Genomic DNA, 20802 nt, shown 5'->3' on the forward strand with positions numbered 1-20802 from the left:
GTACCAAACATATTTGATTTGTTAGATAAGTGATGTGCCTGTATCCGCAGCAATTCCAACAAGATGTCGGTCGATTAGAACTTATTATGGATTATTTAACCGTATATCGCTTCCTGTAAGTGATGACTTCACGTTCGATTAGATGACTTACTTGGTATAGATCTCTTGTGAGTAACCAGATAAGTTTAGTAGGTTCATTTGAAAATAAGAATGTTGTTAAATTGTGGAAATTTATTTGAGTTTCCGTATCTTTCCCTATTTCTTCAGTTAGCATTTTTGAGATTCTCTCATTATTATACAGGAGGCATTTATATTCTTTGTTTATGAGGCAATTATTTGGTTACTGAAGCGTGTTGTATTTTTCTCTTTTAATTTCCTTCTCTTTTCTTGCATGTATCTTAGTTATTTGTTGTGAATGTAATCCTTTGTTGTTGTTGAGAAGAATACAATTTGTTCCCTAATAGAAAAGCAAGAAGTATCTAAATCTTTTTGCTTATTTTTTCTTTCTACTTTCTTCTTTATTTGTCCACTTTTCTTTCCAGTCCTTTTTCCTTATTTCTTCTTCCCTCACGATGAATTGCTCTGAATTCGATACACGATGTCTGCTTCTCCACTGCTGAATAGAGTACGCTGGTGGAAACAGAAATTAGGTATAGCGTACTGCATGGGCTTCTCTGTCAGGGAGGATAGGGGGACGCGTCTCCTTCAAAATTTTGTGCAGAAGAGGAAATGAATGAGGGCTTAAAGTACTTACATGGAAGAAATAAAGAAATAGGAGAAACACGTGAATGTTACATTATTATTAAATAGCAGTATTACATTGTGTATACTTGTCTTCTGAGTGCCGTGGAAATAAAGCAAGAGATAATGACTACTATTAATAGATAATATTACAGCATATAAGTGCTATGTCAAAACAAAGATACTGAAGATGGTAAGAAAAACAAACGTGAAAATTGTCAGAACATATTGTACTGATTGAGTTTGAAATCACAGTGATAAATATATACGGAAGAAAAATAAGGGACAAGTTAAATACTAAAAAGTTTAAAGATGGGGAAGTAAAAACAAATTTGTTTGAAATGTCGAAGAAAAGTATATAGGTTGAGAGCAAGTAGATACAGAAACTAACTAGTGTGGAAGGATTTTGAACTTTGAGAGTAAAAGTATGGTATCATAAAGATAGAACAGATAAGAAGCAGAGATTATAGAAGAAACTGTGTTTCTTTACTTTTTCTATTGTTTTTCAACATTGTACTCAAGAATGTAAAATATATAGAAAGTTGAATGCGAATTAAGAAGAGAAATTCATAAAAGTGAAGAAATATGCATTAGACATAGAGGTAAAAAGAGGAAGTATGAAGAAATTTGAATAATGTGTATGGAGGTAAATTCAATAGAAATAGAAAGGTAGCAAGGACAAACTACTACTGCAACATAGAAACTAAGATTGGAAATGAGTTTTTAAGCAGCGAAATGCAGAATATGATCGGAAAAGTACATTGCGTTCTAAGCTGTACGACAGAAAGAATAAACTGTCTGACGAAGAAGTAAAGGTGTTGAATATTGCACAAAAGGGTTAACTAGTTTCCATCGAATAAACTAAATGAAAGCTTTCAAAGTTATACGTAGTTTTGGTTGATTTTATAAACTGAGCAATCTGAAAGATGCTTGGAATGAAACGAAAGATCAGACTCGAAAGAAACTCATATATGAACTAACCATGAAAAATTTGAATACAAGATATGACATAGAATATTGAGCTAGAAAAGGTGTTCGACAAAAAACGTTTGCCTTTCAACGGCATTACTTACTATCTAGAAAAGCAGGGAAGAATTTGATTAGGGAACAGATGGTTAATTTGATAGAAACTAGAACAATGACCATATTTGCTTTTCTGATGGCATGACTGCCGTTGACAGACTCTTAATCTAAAATTAAAACGATGTCAAAGATATAACGACTCTATAGAAAAGCGTCGTCAACCTGGTCCGTCTGGTAAAATATATGTTACGAAGCGATAATAACTTTTCTTTATGCAAGAATCAACTCAGATATTCAAAGATCATTAGTCTCACCTTTGTTGCTTGATATGTCTTAAATATTCTTTTTAAGACCGTAAAATACATAAATTCACTTGACTAGGTCAACACATAACATGTACATAGCCACAACTATCCCATAATAATCTCCTACATATATTAAAAACATTCTTCTTTTCTGTTAATTTAAAATGAACATTCTACTAAGTATATTACATATTTATGAGCACTTTTTGCCCACGGTACAGGTAAATATTATACAAACTAAAGTATTTCGTTATAGAAAATGTCGCCCGATAAAGGGACTGAATATAAAAGTCATGAGTAGGCTTGGCTTTTATATTCAAGAACCACTGGTCTGATTAGATTAATGTTCGTACATTACATATGTTCTTTATATTTTGATCACACCTCGTATATATCTTCATTACTTTTTTTGGTTAACCCTCATATATATATAAAATATTAATTATTATCATTCACATAAATACATTTACAATAAATCTTTGATTTCATTAATATTTCTCTTTTATTACATTATTATTTATTCTTTATCATTAAAAACATCGTCGCTTAGAAATATAATTAACGAGGGTGAAACACAAATTATCAAGATTACTAGTTTCGATCATTATTACAAACGATGATGTGACAAATAATATTTATTCTTTTCGGGCGCATTGTATAACAAATAAGTTAGATGTTGCAATTGTAATGTATACATAGTAGCACTAAGATGTTCAAAATAAAGAAGAATTTCATTCAAGGTAGTTATTGAATAATGGATTTTATAGAATGGATCTTATTCTTAACATAATCTTTGACAATTAAACACAAATCAATCTGATATAAAGTAATTTTTTTGCCTTTAACTAATTATAAATTGAATTATGATTCTTCACATTAATAAGAAAGAATAAAAATTAAACATAACCTACGTTTGAATAATCAAATGGAAGTAAATAAATTTATTTTACAGAAACAAAAGACACCTTTTTGTTATTAAATAAACACATTTTTCATTATTATTGTTATTTTTCATTCTTAATTATTTGATCAAGAATGTTGGGTGCTACTAACTCTTTAACTAGATGCATTTCAAATATTTATAACCGTCGTTTTCATTATTAATATTAACACAAACTTTAAAACGAAAATTCACAAGAATCTATAACCAACATGGGTTTAACCTAATTTCGTTAACGGTAATCATGTTACATTCGCACTGGCATATGAATCTAATAAAGTGCATTGTACCGCACAATCGTGGTTAGGTTCTACATTAGGTTGTACATGTCTTTCATCGTGATTTGAATTTGGATACGAAGTACCATCTCGTGAACAATGATTATGTCTATACATAGGATTGATAGCATCTCTAGGATTTCGACATGTATTTCTATTATTTTTGTGTCTACTTCGGTTGATTAGGTTAGGCGGATTCCTTACATAGCCTTGTCTATTTTGTTCATTTTGATTGCTAGAGTATACTCGTCTTAGGTTCGGTTCATTATTATTCACACTTCGGATATTCAAATTCCGAACAGGGACCAAATGATCTGAATTATTCTTACTTTTACCCATTCCTGATTGTGTTATATTCATAGCATGGTATTGAGTTTCGTAGCATTGTACAAGCATTAATAAATGACTGAAACTCATACACTGTGTGGAAAATAAGATCTGCTGTAATTTAAATGGAAGCAAATTGCGAATCGATGCAATTATTCTTGATTCCGATTGCAAGGGATTAACAACCTTTAATTCATTATAGACATTTATAACAAACTCTACAATAGATTTGTGCAATCGAGGATTGAAATGTTGATTTCTAAGAGTGGCATCTCTGTTTGCCAGCAAAAAGTCATTTTCGTAATTCGCGATCAATGCCGCTTTAAATTCCTCATATGTACTAATGTGATCACGTATTGCCTTAAACCATAAGGAACAAGGTGGGAGTAATACATGGGGTATTAATTTCATGTATTGTGATCGGTCGATAGACATTATACTGCATTCGTCTTGGAACTTCTCTAAGAAAGAACTAGCATTTTCATTGCACTTACCACTAAATTTACTCATGGCTTTGATTTCGCTCATCTTGACACTTAGCTTTACCTTTCTTTTCTCACTCCTTGTTCTTGTGGTGTGATTGTTCCGGTCCGTAGCGTGCTGTGTCATTATACCATTTATATTTCGTTCATCAGTGATCTTCGGACAATTTTCCTCTAATATAATATCCTCCTCAGATTCCGGCGAAGGCGTATTTATATCCGGTGATTGGGGAAACTCGAAGCGATCACTGCCCAGATTATTGCGATAAATGGTGTCTCTAGCCTGTAACGTTTTAATTTCTTCCTGCATAGTAGCCAACTGGATCTTTTGATGTTTAACGGAAGATTCTATTAACGTTAAATCCTTTTTTACAGCACAGATTTCATGATTTTGATGATCGTGCTTTTCTTGACACTCATCGGCTAACCTTTTTAACTTCTCTTCAAACTGCGAGGATATGTCGTTCATCACCTGGACGATTGTTTGTTTTGTATCGTCTGATTTCAGTTCTATCCGTTCTATTCGTTTACTTAATTCTTCATACTGCTTGCTAGCTTCATTAAATTTCAGTTCTATCTTCTGTTCCATGGTCTGGTTAGCTTCATAGAACTTCTGTTCCATGTTTGTGTTAGATTCATTGAGCTTCTGTTCCATGGTTTGTTTTATCTCAGTCGTCATTTGCATAATTTGTCGCTGCACAGCTAACAAAAGTCGATCCTCAGATGACAAACTTGGTGTTGCAATAATTTCACCTGGATTACCGGTATTAGATTCCTGTTGCACTATTTCACTATCCATTTTTCTTTTGATGACCTTACCGCTTCGTAATACGGTTAAGTTCGTATTCATAAATGGTAAAATCCAAGTAAATTCAGCCCTACTTTCCTTCTTCGGGAACTGAATTTTCAAAAGATCCCGGGTTTGGTAAACCAAATTTTTATAACGACTCTATAGAAAAGCGTCGTCAACCTGGTCCGTCTGGTAAAATATATGTTACGAAGCGATAATAACTTTTCTTTATGCAAGAATCAACTCAGATATTCAAAGATCATTAGTCTCACCTTTGTTGCTTGATATGTCTTAAATATTCTTTTTAAGACCGTAAAATACATAAATTCACTTGACTAGGTCAACACATAACATGTACATAGCCACAACTATCCCATAATAATCTCCTACATATATTAAAAACATTCTTCTTTTCTGTTAATTTAAAATGAACATTCTACTAAGTATATTACATATTTATGAGCACTTTTTGCCCACGGTACAGGTAAATATTATACAAACTAAAGTATTTCGTTATAAAGAAAGTAAAGAAAAACTGAAAGATAATTTGAAAGTTTAAAAAATGTGAGAAAGAATGATACAGTGGTGGCTGGAATGTTCGAGACTATGACAATTTATTGGTGCACAGGTATGAAATGTAAGCGAAAAATAAAAAGCAACGTGAGAAATTGTGAAATATCTTTATGATTGTGCTGATAATGATAAGCATATCACTGAGCATATGATGAGTCACTGAATAAAGAGTTACGGAAAGAAGTTAAATGGTGCGATTTGCATTGTAGTGAGCAAAAACGTCGACATTACGAAAAAAACAGACAGAAAATATTGTACTTGAGTTCAAAATTTGTATGTCGAGGAAGATCGAAAAATTTAGCAGATTGGAGTAATAAACTAATAAAAGGCATTGGGAATAATAGGGATGAAACAATATGTGAAATAATTACTAAAAGGGGGTTCTGACATTGTTGGGAAAGAAGTTGTATTTTGAGTGACGTAGTAGAAGGTGATGGAAGGAAAAATGGAAGGTGGAGAGGCATAAAATTAATAGTATAATTTCTACATCCAGGTGAGGTTCCCTATGGATCATAATATATAGAAACTTCTAAATATGTAACATGCAACCAGACGCTGATGGAAGAATATACTATGATTAATTGTACCGGTAGATGTATAAACTCATCCTGCTTGCTAAAGCAGTATTCCGTTTACCGTACGATTTTGGCGTAAAGTTAGTTGGAGTCTACAATCATCCTTTGTTCAAGTCGACACTCTCAACTTTTTCATGCCAGAGACGCCCATGATTTACTTTATAATGTTTAGACACATGCCTGCTACTGAATCCGTGAGGTATTCCTAACAATCTAATTTAGTTCGGACCAAAGCATTAAAAAACTACAATAAAATTTTGCCGAAACTTTATAATTAAAAGCACTGACTTTTGATTACTTTTTGATATTTTGTTCAGTTTAGCACCCTTTTCTCAGAACTGAGAATATATAATTTACTCACGTGGACCTATGAGAAAACGACAAAAAGTATTGTACTTGAGTTCTCTGAAATTTATATGTCGAGAAACGTTGGCGTGGAAAGTAAGGAACGTGGACTTACATTTAAGGTAGAATCCTGTAATGCGCTCGATGTTCTTCAACCGGAAATCGAACTCAGGTCCACTATACCAAAAACGTGCGAGCTGGCCGTATACCAGTGGGATACCAAAACAATAACAAAGCGTAAAATGTGATTGTGATTTATTTAAGGTAATAAAATAAATCTACAAGTTATAGGTGAAATATAGCTGAATTACTAACAATCACTAAGGCATAGCTGCCCACAGGATAGGGTAAGGATCAAGGATGTTATAAAATAGAGGATCTGCCCATACAACAAAATCCTGAAGCCATACGTCACAGCTTCGCCACACCTACTCTTCCCACTCCGCCCCACTAATATCGCAATGTTTCGAGCCAACAATCATGGCGGAAACGAGAGTAGCCAATCAGACGCGCCGGCCCAGACGATGCTCGGTTGTTTTTTGGCTTCATTAAATTTATATGTTGAAGATACGGATGGGCAGATCCTCTATTTTATAACATCCTTGGTAAGGATCGACAAATTGTAGAGTCCTGGATTTTCGAAGTGGATTCGATTCCTCGAAATCTATGTCAAAACATTACATTTGCTTACTCACACGCTATAGTATTTAATATATTTCAGAAATATACTATACCAGGTTTATATTTACTGTAATTAATAAAATTATGTAATGTGCGTAATACTTCGTTATATTTATGTTAAGTTGAATGTACCACGTTCATACTCCGAGATTAAGCGAGACGGTGAACATTATAATGAACGAAATAATGGACTGAAGAAAGTGGAAGAAAATGGCAGAATCCTGAAAAAATCATGCACGTCGTGTTGTCCACCACAAAGTCACTTGACGAGAGCTGGAATCAAACCAGGGACACTGGGTACGATAGATGAGCGATCTACCCGCTGACTAGGGTTGCCAACTGGCCGGTATTTTACCGGCCTGAGTGGAAATATTGCTGTTATTTTGATTGTGACCGGTACAAATTTCTTACCAGCCCTTTTATGACTGGTATTTCGAAATCTGTAATCCACAATAAAACATTGAACATCGAAATCCGTCAACAATGCTTTTATGAATACAAATTTCCTTCTATTATACATTAAGCGATATTTTTTAATCTATAGTAGTTTCTCATTTACTTAACATAAGAAATTTGATAGCAATTAGATTTTATTGTGAAACATTGTTTTCAACAATAGAGGCAGAGATGTATAATTTGTCATAGTTGTGCGGCATATATACAGCGATAAATTTACATTGTCCATCGATTGTTGGCAAATAACTCTTAGGCATTTTGTCAGTTTCCTGTTCCTAGCTGCTGCATGTGACAACTTTTCTTAAACTTCCAACTTTCTTCGTTAGGACTTCTTAAAGCAATTTCCTGTGGTTGAAGTATAAGTTTAAAGAGTAAATTTCATTTTGTAAATTCAAAACTGTCACGTAAGGTTTAATATACTTTTTGTTCATCCGTTTCGGCAATTTTAAAGAAGTAGCAGTTACTGGTAAATAGAATAAAATGATCAGTACCGACTTCAGTTCCTCATTTTTAGCACAGTGTATATCTTAAGCTCACTAATGAATGTACCAAGGGTATGCAGAATACAGGTGCTAGTGTACTTTGGCCACGATAGTAAATTTCCTTGCCGTGAATTTATCCGAACAGAGAAAGTTCACATTAGGCCTATAGCATAAAGAATTTTGACGGGGTGCAGGTAATTTTATTTTCCAGTGTTGGCAACAGTACCGCTGACACACCGCGACTCCTAAATAATTGTTGTTTTGTATGTAATGTTATCTGCACATGGGAGTAAAGGTGTGGATGTATTCGCAACTGTGCTTCTGCCTCGAAGTCTCATGTCCTCTTTAGAAAAAAATCCTGAGTTCCTGTGCTATGACCTTCTAGAATTGCTTAAATTTCAATTTTGACACTTGATATATTAGAATATTTCTACTACAAAAATAAAGTGCTTTCGCTTTTTATGTCATTTCAGAAGACTTCAATAACTTCTTCAGATTTCCTATTCGTTCTTCGTTTGAGCATGGGGATGTTCCGCAAAAGACAAGTTCATTATGAATACCAAAAGGAATGAAAGAATGTGAAAGGAATTAGTGGAATGAAAATATATAATAATTATTCATCTTGTTCTCCTAGTTTCGACGTAACACTGACGACACATTTTCATTTTTTTCTCATTTCAATGTAACAGAAGAAAAAATGTTGGTAGGAGAACTATAGCTGACTGAAATAACGCATGGATAACTGAACGAATAGAATTGATAAGGAAAGTCATTAGAGCGAGGCGGGAACAAGCAACTTGACGGTTTTATGATCGCGACTCGGATCGTTACATTGGGTTGAAGTTAGTCAGGGGAGGGTTTCAGGGATGGAAAAAGAGAAGGGAAGGTTTTTCCCTCTCATATTAGCGCGACTTCACGCGTTTCTGGCTTCTCTTTTCAGCGTGACGGGGATCGATGCGAAGTGACTCAATGTTGCCTGTCCTTGTCGTCTCCATTCTTCCGCCCTGCCACACTCACTCGCTCGCGGCAACAGCCTTCCTCCTCAATGTCGCGCGGAGAGTCCTCTTTTGTTCCAGGTGGCACTCTCTCTATGCTTCCAGCAAAAGCAAGAAATCGCGGTCTAACAATTAAATTCTCCAGCGGAGAGAGGAAATAATACCTCCTTCACTGTTCTCCAGTGACGAAACCTCATTGGAAAAAACTCGTCTTTTCATCCTCAACGACGTAATTTCGTTCGTTGACGTCCATTGAATTCCGCCTCTCGTAAGGGTTTTCTTGTTATGAGAACAAGCACCACCAACAGTATACGTGTGTGCTCCATTCACTTCATATGTTTCAAGTTCAATACCCATCCTTTGTTAATCAAATCGTATGTTCTCATTACAGCTTGCAATCGTAAAAACTCTTTCATTGGTGGATTTTGAGAGGTACCTCATCAAAGATTTGATAGCCTTGTGTTCGTACATACAACTAAGGTTCCATTTAACTCAATTTACTCTCATAATACATTTATATTAGTCGTGATTCAGACTTTGTATATAAACATTTCTGTTGACGCCAGCTGTAATTTTGAGTTGTATGTTTTTGTTCTTACGTGGAAAAGATTTACCTCGTATTTTACAATCTCATTATGTATCCTTTCAAAATTCACACTATAAACAAGCAGTATGTCACAACCTGCTTGTTTGTAACCACAATCCGTAAAATGTGTCTCTAACCTAAATCAAGATTAAATATATTCACTTGTTAGAGGAGAGAAGTTCAATTCACATTCAAATTTTGTGTTAAAGCTATATTCGTAGTTGACCTTTTAATTTGGGAAGGAATCAAGCAAGTTCATTTAATACTTGTATTTGTCTTTCTGAGCTATGCTCTGATTTTGCTGTCGTTATCCCGAACGATCGAGTGAAGGCGGTTTGATTTAGAGAAACAACAACAACCACCACCAAGATATAACCTAAATACCTTGAATTAGTGGTAATAAATTTAGTATGCCTCTTTCATTTGAAAAATGTTTTATTATATGCTTTTCTTTAACTCACAATGGTTCATCCGAGGGATCAAATCTCACAAACTTAATTTAACTCATTTCCTGACGTCAAACAATGATGAAATTTAGCACATCGATAGAAGTCGATTGACAATGAATTATTTCAGTTTTACTTTCATAAATGTTTATATGCTTTTCCCAACTAAAAATAATTATACACGGACCGTATCTCATGTTTTAACCTTCATTTCACTTATCTCCTGACGTCATACATTGATGAAATTTAGCACAGCTACGGAAGTCAAATGACCATATGTTCCATTATTATATTCATGTATTTCTATATATGTGTATGTTTATTAACTAAAAAGTAATTATACTTGAACCGTACGGTACACCGTGTGCGTGGGTTTTCTCGGGGTTCTCAGTTTCCTACCACTTTCTTCATTCCACCATTTCATTCATCTCTCATCATCACCGTCTCCTTCAGCCTAACCGGCATAATCGTGGGACGTAAAACTCAAAATTTCATTTCATTTTTTGAACCGTACGGAGATGGACCGTACGGACCGTATTTCAAATTTTAACCTTAATATCATTCATTTATCAACGTCATACAATGATGAAATTTAGCACAGCCACAGACGTCAAATGACAATACAATATTTCATTGTTATATTAGTATATTTCTACTTATTTATATATTTTTGAGTAAGAGTAATTTTTAGTTGGACCGTATGGAGATGGATCATATTCTATCATAAGTGAAAGTGGTCTTGTTTGTAATCAAATCACGGAAAAACAGCTGAAGCAATTGAAATTATTTCTTGTATATAGTTATTACCTACTTCGAAATGGCTATTTGTCATGTTACTTTGATTAAAATGCATATTCCAAGAGGAAGCGAGGGTCAGAATTCATACGAAACATTTTGTATCTTACTAACCCTTTAAGCTAGGAACGTAAAACTCTGTATACAAGTTCCTCATTAAAAAATAAACAGAAACATTTCCAGTTGTTTTTATATTTTTTTTTAATTTTCATTTCAAAGGGGACAAAGAGGTATTTTGTACTCAAAACGTGTGTATGTTCAACCATAACTCTACAGCACCTTTATCAATTTCCCAAACTTTGTATACATACGACATACAATCTCAAAAGAAATACTTCAGCAGTGAGACACCCTTGTACACAGGAGTAGAGTGGGAAGGAGTGGCATGTAAAAAAAAGTAGAAAACTACCAATATTCTCAAATAGTTTTCGGGGGCTGAGATGAATAGTGACACTCCCAATCCAAGTACAGTCCGAATAAAGTTGAGGTGAGATGGGATTAGGGGTGGATATAGAAAGGAGTTCCACTCCGTTACTAACTTTTACGTGCTTTTCTTTAACTTACAGTGGTTGGGAGATGTTCTCATATCTTGTAACCCTAATTTAACTCATTTTTTGACTTCATACAAAGGTGACATTTTGTAGAGCTACGGAAGACTGTGACAATAGAACGAGCAAGGTTTTTAAGTGTCACACACCGATTTGCTTGAAACTCCTGGAGTGAATAAAGAAATCAAAAGTAGGACAAACGTGTTTTTTTACATATCGGCCAACATGGGAAATGAAGGGGGTAAACACCCCCTAAAGTGCGAACATAGGCAATATGACATCTTTTAGAAAGGCCATAACTAGCAACTCACAATGCGAAATTGGCTGAAACTCCTGGAGTGAATAAAGGAATCAAAAGTAGGACATACGTGTTTTTTTTATATATATATTTGTCAATGTGAGGGATGAAGGGGTAATCACTCCCTAAACTGCGAACATAGGACAATATCACACATTTTAGCAAGGCCATAACTAGCAATGCACAATGTGAATTTGCTTGAAACTCCTGGAGTGAATAACTAATTCTATGGCCTATGGAACCCAGAGGTTTAATGCCACGTTCACAAAAGCTCTCCACTGACTTCTTCTACCCTTAGCCAACTGGATCCAGTTTCTACTTTGTATTCTTATTTCTAGGAGATCCATCTTCATATGATCCTCCCATCTGCGCCTAGGTCTTCCTAATGGTCGTTTCCCGATTGGTCTTCCAGTCAAGACTTTGAAAGCGTTTCTACTTTCTTCCATTTTAGCTATATGACCCTAACAGTGTTCGGCTAACCGTATAAATTATGCAATTCCTCGTTATGAAGTTTCCACTACTCTCCATTCCCGTTCCTCTTGGTTCCGAGTATTCGTCTCAGTATCTTGTTCTCAAATACTTTTAGTCTATGTTCTTCCCTCAGAGTAAGCGACCACGCTTCGCAACCATACAGAACAGCATGCATGATTATCGTTTTATATATTTTAAGCTTCAAATTCCTCGACAGAATTAGCGACGACAAGAGATTTTGAACTGAATGATAACACGAATTCCCTGCTTTTAGTCGACATTTAGTTTCGTCGTGAATATGAGTTTCGTCTATTAATATTGCTCTTAGATATTTGAAAGTGTCTACTTTATCAAAAGTATCCATAATTCGCCATATTACGGTTCCGACGCACTTCCATGTATTTAGTTTTCTCTGCATTTTCTTCTAAACCCATGTCCCCGCAAGCGTTTAATAGGACCTATGCATTTCTTTCTATTGTATTATTCTCCTATCAATCCCTACTAAATCATCATTACATCATCAGCACACACGATAACCTGATGAACACCGTTCAACTCTAGGCCCTGGTTGCTATCTTTGATTTTCCTTATAGCCTATGCCAGGACAAAGTTAAATAATAATGGCGACAACGCATCTGCTTGGTTTAGGCCATTCTCGACGTGAAACCTCGGTGGACAAAAATTTTCCTACCTGGACTTTACTTTGATTCATTTAATAATATCTTAATTAACTTAATTAGTTTTCTCGGTATTCCAAATTCTGGAAGAATGTTGTACAATGTTTCTCTCCTAATCGAGTCGTAAGTCTTTCTAAAATCAATAAATAGTTAATGTACCAGAAGTTTCAAGGAAATTCCCATTGTGCGTTGCTAGTTATGGCTTTGCTAAAATGTGTCATATTGCCATATGTTCGCATTTTAGGGGGTGTTTACCCCCTTCATCCCACACGTTAACCGATATTTAAAAAAACACGCACGTTCTACTTTTGATTCCTTTATTTATTTAGGAGTTTCAAGCAAATCGGAGTGTGACACTTGAAAAACCTTACTTCTAAGAATAGTTTTAGTTGGATCGCACAGGACAACAACGCTACAGATGATATCTTATCCTGCAACCTTATCCTGTTTCGTTATACAACCTGGAATACTCAGAAGTTGGCATGTACAGTATAACGCACAGGGCATATGTGTAAATTACGGTTCAGATTCTGAAAGTAAAATAAACTTCAAGAGTTGATTATATATGAAAGCATAACAAAGAGTAAAAAAAATAATAAAGTTATCCCTTTTATAAAATGCACAAAATCGAAATTCTTTTGTGGGTGAAAATGAATAAAAGGACCTAAGGCTATAAAAGTATTAGAAACAATTGATTATAATGGATTATAGGGATGGCCAAAATTTTCCGGAATCCGGATTACGGAAACTTTATTTTCCGGAATCGAAAATTACACTTTCCCGATTTCGGAAAAATTCCAGAATCCACAAAAATTCCAGAATTTAGAAAATTCCAGAATTCAGAAAAAATCCGGAATCCGAAAACATTCGGAATTTTTGCGAATTCCGGACCGAATTTTTCCGAAGTCGGAATTTTCCGAATTCCGGCATTTTTCTGAATTCCGAAATTTTCCCAAACGGAATTTTTCCGATTTTACTTTCCGGGTTCCGAAAAGTAAAATTTCCGGAATTGGCTATCCCTAGATTATAGCGAACCACTTAAGGCATCTAATGCTTTTTAAATCTTACCCCATTTCTTCATTTTACTGCACAAAAAAGCATTTATATATATTTTTAAAGTGTGAAAACGCATCAAGTATCGGTAAATATGTAGAACGAGAAACAGATAAAATTCTACAATGATAGATAATGTATTTAATTATGACTAAAATAGAAGCAAATAAAATTAAAGTAAAAGGCCTCCTTAAACTTTCGTGCAAGTCAACGGCTGATTCATATGTGTTTCCTTAACAAAAGGACCCTACATAAAAATTTCGTACAGGTGAATAGTGGATTCATATTCTCTAAGCTTTAAAAAAACATTCTATACAAACTTTCGTGAAAGGGAGTGACAAATTCATATGTTCTAAATTCAAATAATATCACATACAAAAGTTCGTTCAACTGAGCGATGTATTCATATTCTGTAATCGAAAAGGCCTCGGTATTCAATATTTCATACACTTATATTGAGTTTGGAGAAACAAGTAATAATAAATAAACGTCGTAAATGCCCCTTGTCCCATCCATTTTGAAATGAACATTCGAAAATTATGCAGTACACATAATGGACAATTATCACCCATAAGAGAAATGTTACGAATCTCATGTGATGCCGTCTTTGAAATGTTCATTGTTGCTAAACCTTCAACTTGAAATTCAATAGGAACTTCCATTATCATATTCTCAGGTCTAGGATCCAATTTTACGTTACCCATCCAAGTCCAACTTAGTTATTGTTTCAGAGTTTCATAATTTTTTCTAAACTTATTTATTCTGACCGCATTTAATATATTTTGAGGATTTTAGTTGTAGCAGATGGACTGGTACCAGGACCTTATTGTAAAAGACGAAATAAATACATAACAAGTAATTCACTAACAAAAAGGAATAAAAAATAAAGTGTTCCCATTTGGGAACAGTGGGCTTAAATGGGTAAAGGAGCGTCAAACAGTAGTTTTGCCACGATGATCATTTTTATGTAGATAGTTTTAAATTGTTAATTGTTATTATTTGAGTACAATTTTCTTCACAGGTTTGTCATTGGACAGTACGTAACCGTAAACGGAGACGTTATAAGCCTAGTAAACATTAGCAGTGTGAAAGTAGAAGATGGTGGAGAATACAGTTGCACTGCAGAAAATCGTGCCGGCCAAGCCACACATTCAGCTAGACTCAATATTTATGGTAAGCGAATTTCATATATCATAATTTCATTTCATATATAATATTTCATTTTATCAACGCACTTCATATTGCATGAATATTTTGATTTACAATATTGTATAGCAATTGCATTAGTTTCTCACGAAGTTCTATTACATATTGTACTATTATACGTATTTCTATTACATATTGTAGTTGTAATAGAATTTGAGTTGATTTTGAGTTTAGCATCCCTTTCAGCAGCGAAGCTGTGTGAGACGTGGACCTCCTGATTAACGTCCAACCACATGAGCTCATGCCAGAAGCTGTATAGAAAATAGAAAGCTCAAAAACGACTCTTATCGATAGATGATGTTGCAAATGGTTGTAAAGAATAGGAGAGTGTTGCGTAAAAACATCGCAGCTTAAGATATACATCCCCCAAAAGTAAATGTGTCTTGGTTAGTTGGAATATAGTATCCTTTTTCAGCACCGAGGCTAAATGAGACGTGAACCTGCAGTTTAAAGTGGAATCCAAACCACCGTAAAGCGTTCAAATTTCACCGTTCTATCGCCTTAAATCGGGACTCTGTGCGCAAAAGGTGCGCCCAGTAACCACAAGTGACATGGAAGGAAGCAATTATGTAAGTTGTCTACCCATCTTATCCTGCAACAGTGCCAATCCCCAAGTCACTATCCTGAAAAGTTGATAATATTAAAGTGCTGTACGTTCCTATTAAAGCTAATTATTTCACACAATTCACTGTATGATTTAAATCTATGTAGAGCGACAGAGTGGTTTATGTAAAATTATCCCAATAGTCCATTTTAGCTTGAAATTGGACGGTGTTCTCCGGAGTTTGATCACTTGTAAGGAGATAGCGGTGTTCGTCAATTATCAGTAGATGGATCATGCATTCATTCAATGGCTATTTTACAATTGGAGGGAGTCATTCGAGCTCAAGCGATATCAAGGTCAAACTATCTTCCATGTAGCTTGTGGTCACCAACCTCAATGAAGTTCACCTTTAATGTTCCCAATTATGGATTGACCTACTCTGGGACAAATATTTGGGGCTAGGTTTTACTTACTTTGTCCAAATGCCGGATTAAACTTTGTATTACAACTTGAATTATATAGATAGATTTCTAAACATCGTATAATTACTTTACTATAATCTGCATAATTTATACCGTTTACCAAACATCGTTAGAGTCATCAAGTGTAGAAAGCTCAGATAGACAAGTTGTGTAGGCAGAATGGAGGAAGGTAGGAAGTTTTAACTGGAAATCCAGTCTGAAAATGATCATTGGGAAGATTCAGGTTCGGATAGGATGACAGCATTAAGATGGATCTCGCAGGAATAGGAATACAAAATAGAAACTTGTTCCAGTAGGCTCAGGACAGAAGTCAATGGAAAGCTTATATGAACGCGGTACTGAACTTCAGCGTTCTATAGGCCATGGAGTTAGTTTCTTTCTTACTATAATTTTATTTCAGTGATTTTAATATTTTAAACCCATTTTTAAGAAGAAAAATTAATACCCAAATACTGATATAGGTATATTTAGCACTTAAAAATATGCAGTGGTGTCAATTACATTTTGTATTATATTATTATTTATGTACCGATTATGTATAAACAAAAACAATATCGAAAAGCATTTATTGAATACTACTAATGGTGCTATGATTACTGCTGTGTCGTAAATTGTTTTGTTATATCAATAACATTGGGGGCCGCGGTGTCTCAATACCAGAGCGTTCACCTCTGATGCATGGGGTCCTGGTTCGATACGAGCTCGCGCCAAGTGAACTTTGTGGTGGACAAAAACCGTGTGCGTAGGTTTTCTCGGGGTTCTTCCGTTTCGTCCCACTTTCTTCATTCCACCATTTCATTCATTTCTCATCATCACCGTCTTCTTTAGCCTAACCGGCATAACCGTGGGACGTAAAACTCAATGATTTCATTTGATTTTTTCATCAATAACATCAAGAGTTATTCTAACATATATCCGACTTTGTTTTCCTTCCCCGTGGGTTTTTTGCTGTTTTCTTTTTCTGCAATGTAAGATCTGGATTTTTTTTTCTGACATTTTAAAATTCTACAATGCTTTATTAATATTCCCTAACTAAACATAGTCCGCACAGCCTCACCACATCATACATCCGATATACTTGGATAGCACGGGTTTACTGGCTCTATTGTAATGCAGGGGCGTCATTTAGGGGGAACAGGAGGGGGCAATTCCCCCCCCCCAAGAGTTTGAAGAATACATGTACTTTAATAGATTGTTTACTAATATACTAGTACGAAACGTGAAAGTCTTATGTCGGTGGCGCTCTTGCCCCCTCAAGCGAAGTCTGAAATCACGTCCCTGTTGTAGTGGTGATGATTGTTGTTAAACTGATGAGCTTAAGATTTAATTTATCGGTCATTGTTATTAGTAACAACGAAAACATGTGCTGGCGGGAGGAAGAATTCAAAGGTAGTCGCTGATTTTTTTTTTAGCTCCCCTTCTAACCCCCTCCCACTTTGTTGCAGAGTGGTATATTCGATTTCACAAACACTGTCGAAATGAATGATTTGGCAAGAACTGTACATAACAAAACAATAATATTTCCTAGACACTACTTTCAACAAAGGCCGACAGTTTGGCGCGGCGCGGCGGTGTCGTTTCTGAGAAATCAAAATTAAGTGCTGTGTAGATTGTTCTCCCTTCACTGCCACTGAGAGAGAGAGAAAAAAATGAATATATAAAATCCAGTAACATCCATTGCCTGCAAAAATTTATAAAGAACACGGCCCTCTATAAATAATACCAATTCTCCCTTTACTCTTTCTTCTACATGCCATGTCTCCATTTATCGATACAGCCCACCTAGTACTATGAAACTCTCTTCTTCCATGGAATCGGAAAAGATTATGTAATTGACGCTACTTTACAAGAATACAAGGTGTGTAAGAAAAGTAATGAGACTGGCAACACTGCGGGCGATCTGGCAACGTTGTGTCTACTGACCTGTGCTAGACCGGTTTGTTTATCCCTTCCACTTCCTCAGTTCGAGTTATAACTCCGTACAGCTTACACATTATTTTTGACAGCGCCATCAGTGAAGTTTTGTTTTTGTTGTCTGTTACAGAAATGTAGCATCAGAATTTAGAGCAACGTTGTGCAACAAAGTTTTGTGTTAAACTTGGTGAATCCGCGAGTGTGACTTTTGAAAACTTGAAACAGGCCTATGAGGAACATTGCTTATCAAGAGCGGAAGTTTTCCGCTGGCACAAATCATTTTTGGAAGGCCGAGAACACGTTCAAGATGAACCTCGCTCAGGGAGACCTTCAACTTCAAAAACTGACGAAAACGTTGAACAGGATATCGTGCGCAAAGAATTTGTTCCACCAGGACAAACTGTCAACCAAGTGTTTTATAAAAGTGTCCTAGAAAGGTTCAGGAAAAGAGTAATTCGTGTGAGACCAGACATTGCAGACAAGTGGATGCTTCATCATGACAATGCCCCGTGTCATACGGCTATTTCCATCAGTGAATATTTGACCTCAAAACGCATTACTGTTGTTCCTCAACGCCTCTATTCCCCTGATTTGAGTCCTTGTGCCTTTTCCTTTTCCCGAAATTGAAACATGTCCTAAAAGGACGTCATTTTGGAACTCTGTAGAACATTCAAAAGACTGTGACCGACCAGTTAAAAGCCATATCAGTTGAAGACTTCCAGCGCTGCTACCAAGAGTGAGAACAACGACTCTGCCGGTGTATATCTGCGCAAGGGAACTACTTTGAAGGGGATAACATTGTTGCTTGAAAAACATAAAAACTTTAGTTAGTACAAAATTAGTCTCATTACTTTTCTAACATACCTTGTATATAAACCAAAAAAGTCAGTAGAAAACACGTTATAAAATTACTTTTTGAGGCTCGTTTTGGCGCCCCCTGACTGTGTCAACCCGATAGTCTCTCTGGTTACAAGGCTCTTGGTCCGCCCCTGTTTGGCACTTGTAGCATCTTATTCATTGCTATTGCTAGAATAGATTATTTATTTATGTACTATGTGTAACCTACAAATAAGTATATTAAGTATCAGATTGTATCTAGTGTTCTTTGTTTTTTAAAGGGTTATACACATACACCTAATAGGATGAACATACTCGTAACAGAGACGCACATATTGCTTGTAATAAGTATGCATTCTCTGTTTGTTTACAGGCATGCCTTTTATTCGCCCAATACCTAAAATTACGGCTGTTGCTGGCGAAACTCTTATTTTGAAGTGTCCTGTGGCAGGATACCCGATTGAATTGGTTCGCTGGGAAAGAGGTATGTTTTGTTGTGTTCCATGTAACCCTGAGTAACGTAAATATATTTCTTAGTTGTCGTGCTAAACTGTTCCACGCCAAATATTTCGTAACAATGATAGTACAATAATTAACACTATAAAATAAATGTAATGTGTTTCCATACCTGCAGGTATTTAAAATGAACTCTTCAATTTTGTTAAAGAAAATGAGTTTAGATCAATTAAAACTAACTTATTCAAGCGAAAGCTTACACGATGCCATTATCAATTTTACTAGTAGTAATAAATGTTGCAGTTTTTGATCCTCTGATCAACAGTTATGAATTTAGGGGGTGGCCTATAAGTATACAATTTTCCCTTCCGAATATTTAAAATTCCCTCAGGAGGATCATATTCTTGGGTTCTTCCCGAAAAATTGTATTTTATATTGATTACATCAAAAGAATTTTCGTAACTTTCATAGCTGTGTATGCAGACTAGTATATTCTTAGCTGAAAGGCAGTCAATTTGTTGCTATTGTTACCGGGTGAGCTATAATCTCTTTCCTTACAAAATCTTGTTTAGCTAGATTTAGTGTACTAACTTCGCTTCCCCTTACGTAGTTGTGTTCCTCCTTGTAGAGAGTTCCTAATTTATATTCTGAAGACAGCTAAACAGGATTAAATATGTCTTTGATTTGACGCACTCTTGTAACATAATCGTATAAATAAAACAGCGCTGAAATTTTGTGCGATGCAAATATCGACAGGGAGAAATCATTTGACAATTCTGTAATACCACCAGATTAGTGTTGCTTATATGAAATATATGGGGTGAGTTTCGTATACTGTTTAAAATGACATATTTGTAGGAAATGTTTAAAATGTTTGCTATTATGACATTTGTTTCATAATATTACAGCAATAGCTTTTAGTAGTTGCAATTACAAGTTCTCCCATTACTAATTTCAAGTACTGTTGCGAATTTTACCAATGATTTTTATATTTCTGGAACGGTTTGAGATATCAAATTGCGCTAAATAGCATTATGATATTTATACGTATTGAATATCGTCTACTTGCTTGGATATGATACTTATACAATTAAGTTTTCGAAATAAAAGATTTTCAAAAAAGTAAAACTTTCAACCCTTGCAACCTTGTTCCTATTCATTTGTAATGTGTTATATTATGACCATAGTATTCTACATTGAAGTTGTTGTACATTGCCTGGCCATTTCAAGTGCTTTATTACTATTGTAGTAGAGACTTCCAAAATTTGTGTGTTTGTGATTCCTGAGAGTTCTTAGTTTAAAACACTGATTAATAACTACAGAACGGATTTTAAGGTACAGCATCTTTCAAAAAGTGAAGATATTGTCATATTCAGAGCTCAAAATATGTATTATGGGGTATGAAATGAAGCGATGTGGATACAATGTGTTGAACCTTTCTCGTGTGAAATAAATACACTTTTCCCTTATTTCACAACTGTAATTCTTTAGCACCT

At 35.1% G+C, this 20802-nt stretch overlaps 1 protein-coding gene across 5 annotated transcripts in view; it reads left to right on the plus strand.

Moving 5' to 3' along the window:
- LOC145673227 (cell adhesion molecule Dscam2-like) overlaps positions 1-20802 on the plus strand; it is a 510467-nt gene that overhangs the window by 356072 nt on the left and 133593 nt on the right. For all 5 annotated transcript variants that reach the window (XR_014128733.1, XR_014128732.1, XR_014128734.1 and 2 more), the window contains exons 7-8: positions 14889-15040; positions 19224-19334. Coding sequence is in view for 2 of the 5 variants with exons in the window: in XM_081742719.1 (XP_081598845.1) it covers positions 14889-15040; positions 19224-19334 (263 nt within the window). In the remaining 3 variants the exon portion in view is untranslated. The remainder of the gene's footprint in view (positions 1-14888; positions 15041-19223; positions 19335-20802) is intronic.

The sequence above is a fragment of the Thermobia domestica genome, chromosome 16 (genome assembly GCF_964235325.1).
Source record: "Thermobia domestica chromosome 16, izTheDome1.hap1.1, whole genome shotgun sequence".
NCBI classification, from domain to species: domain Eukaryota; kingdom Metazoa; phylum Arthropoda; class Insecta; order Zygentoma; family Lepismatidae; genus Thermobia; species Thermobia domestica.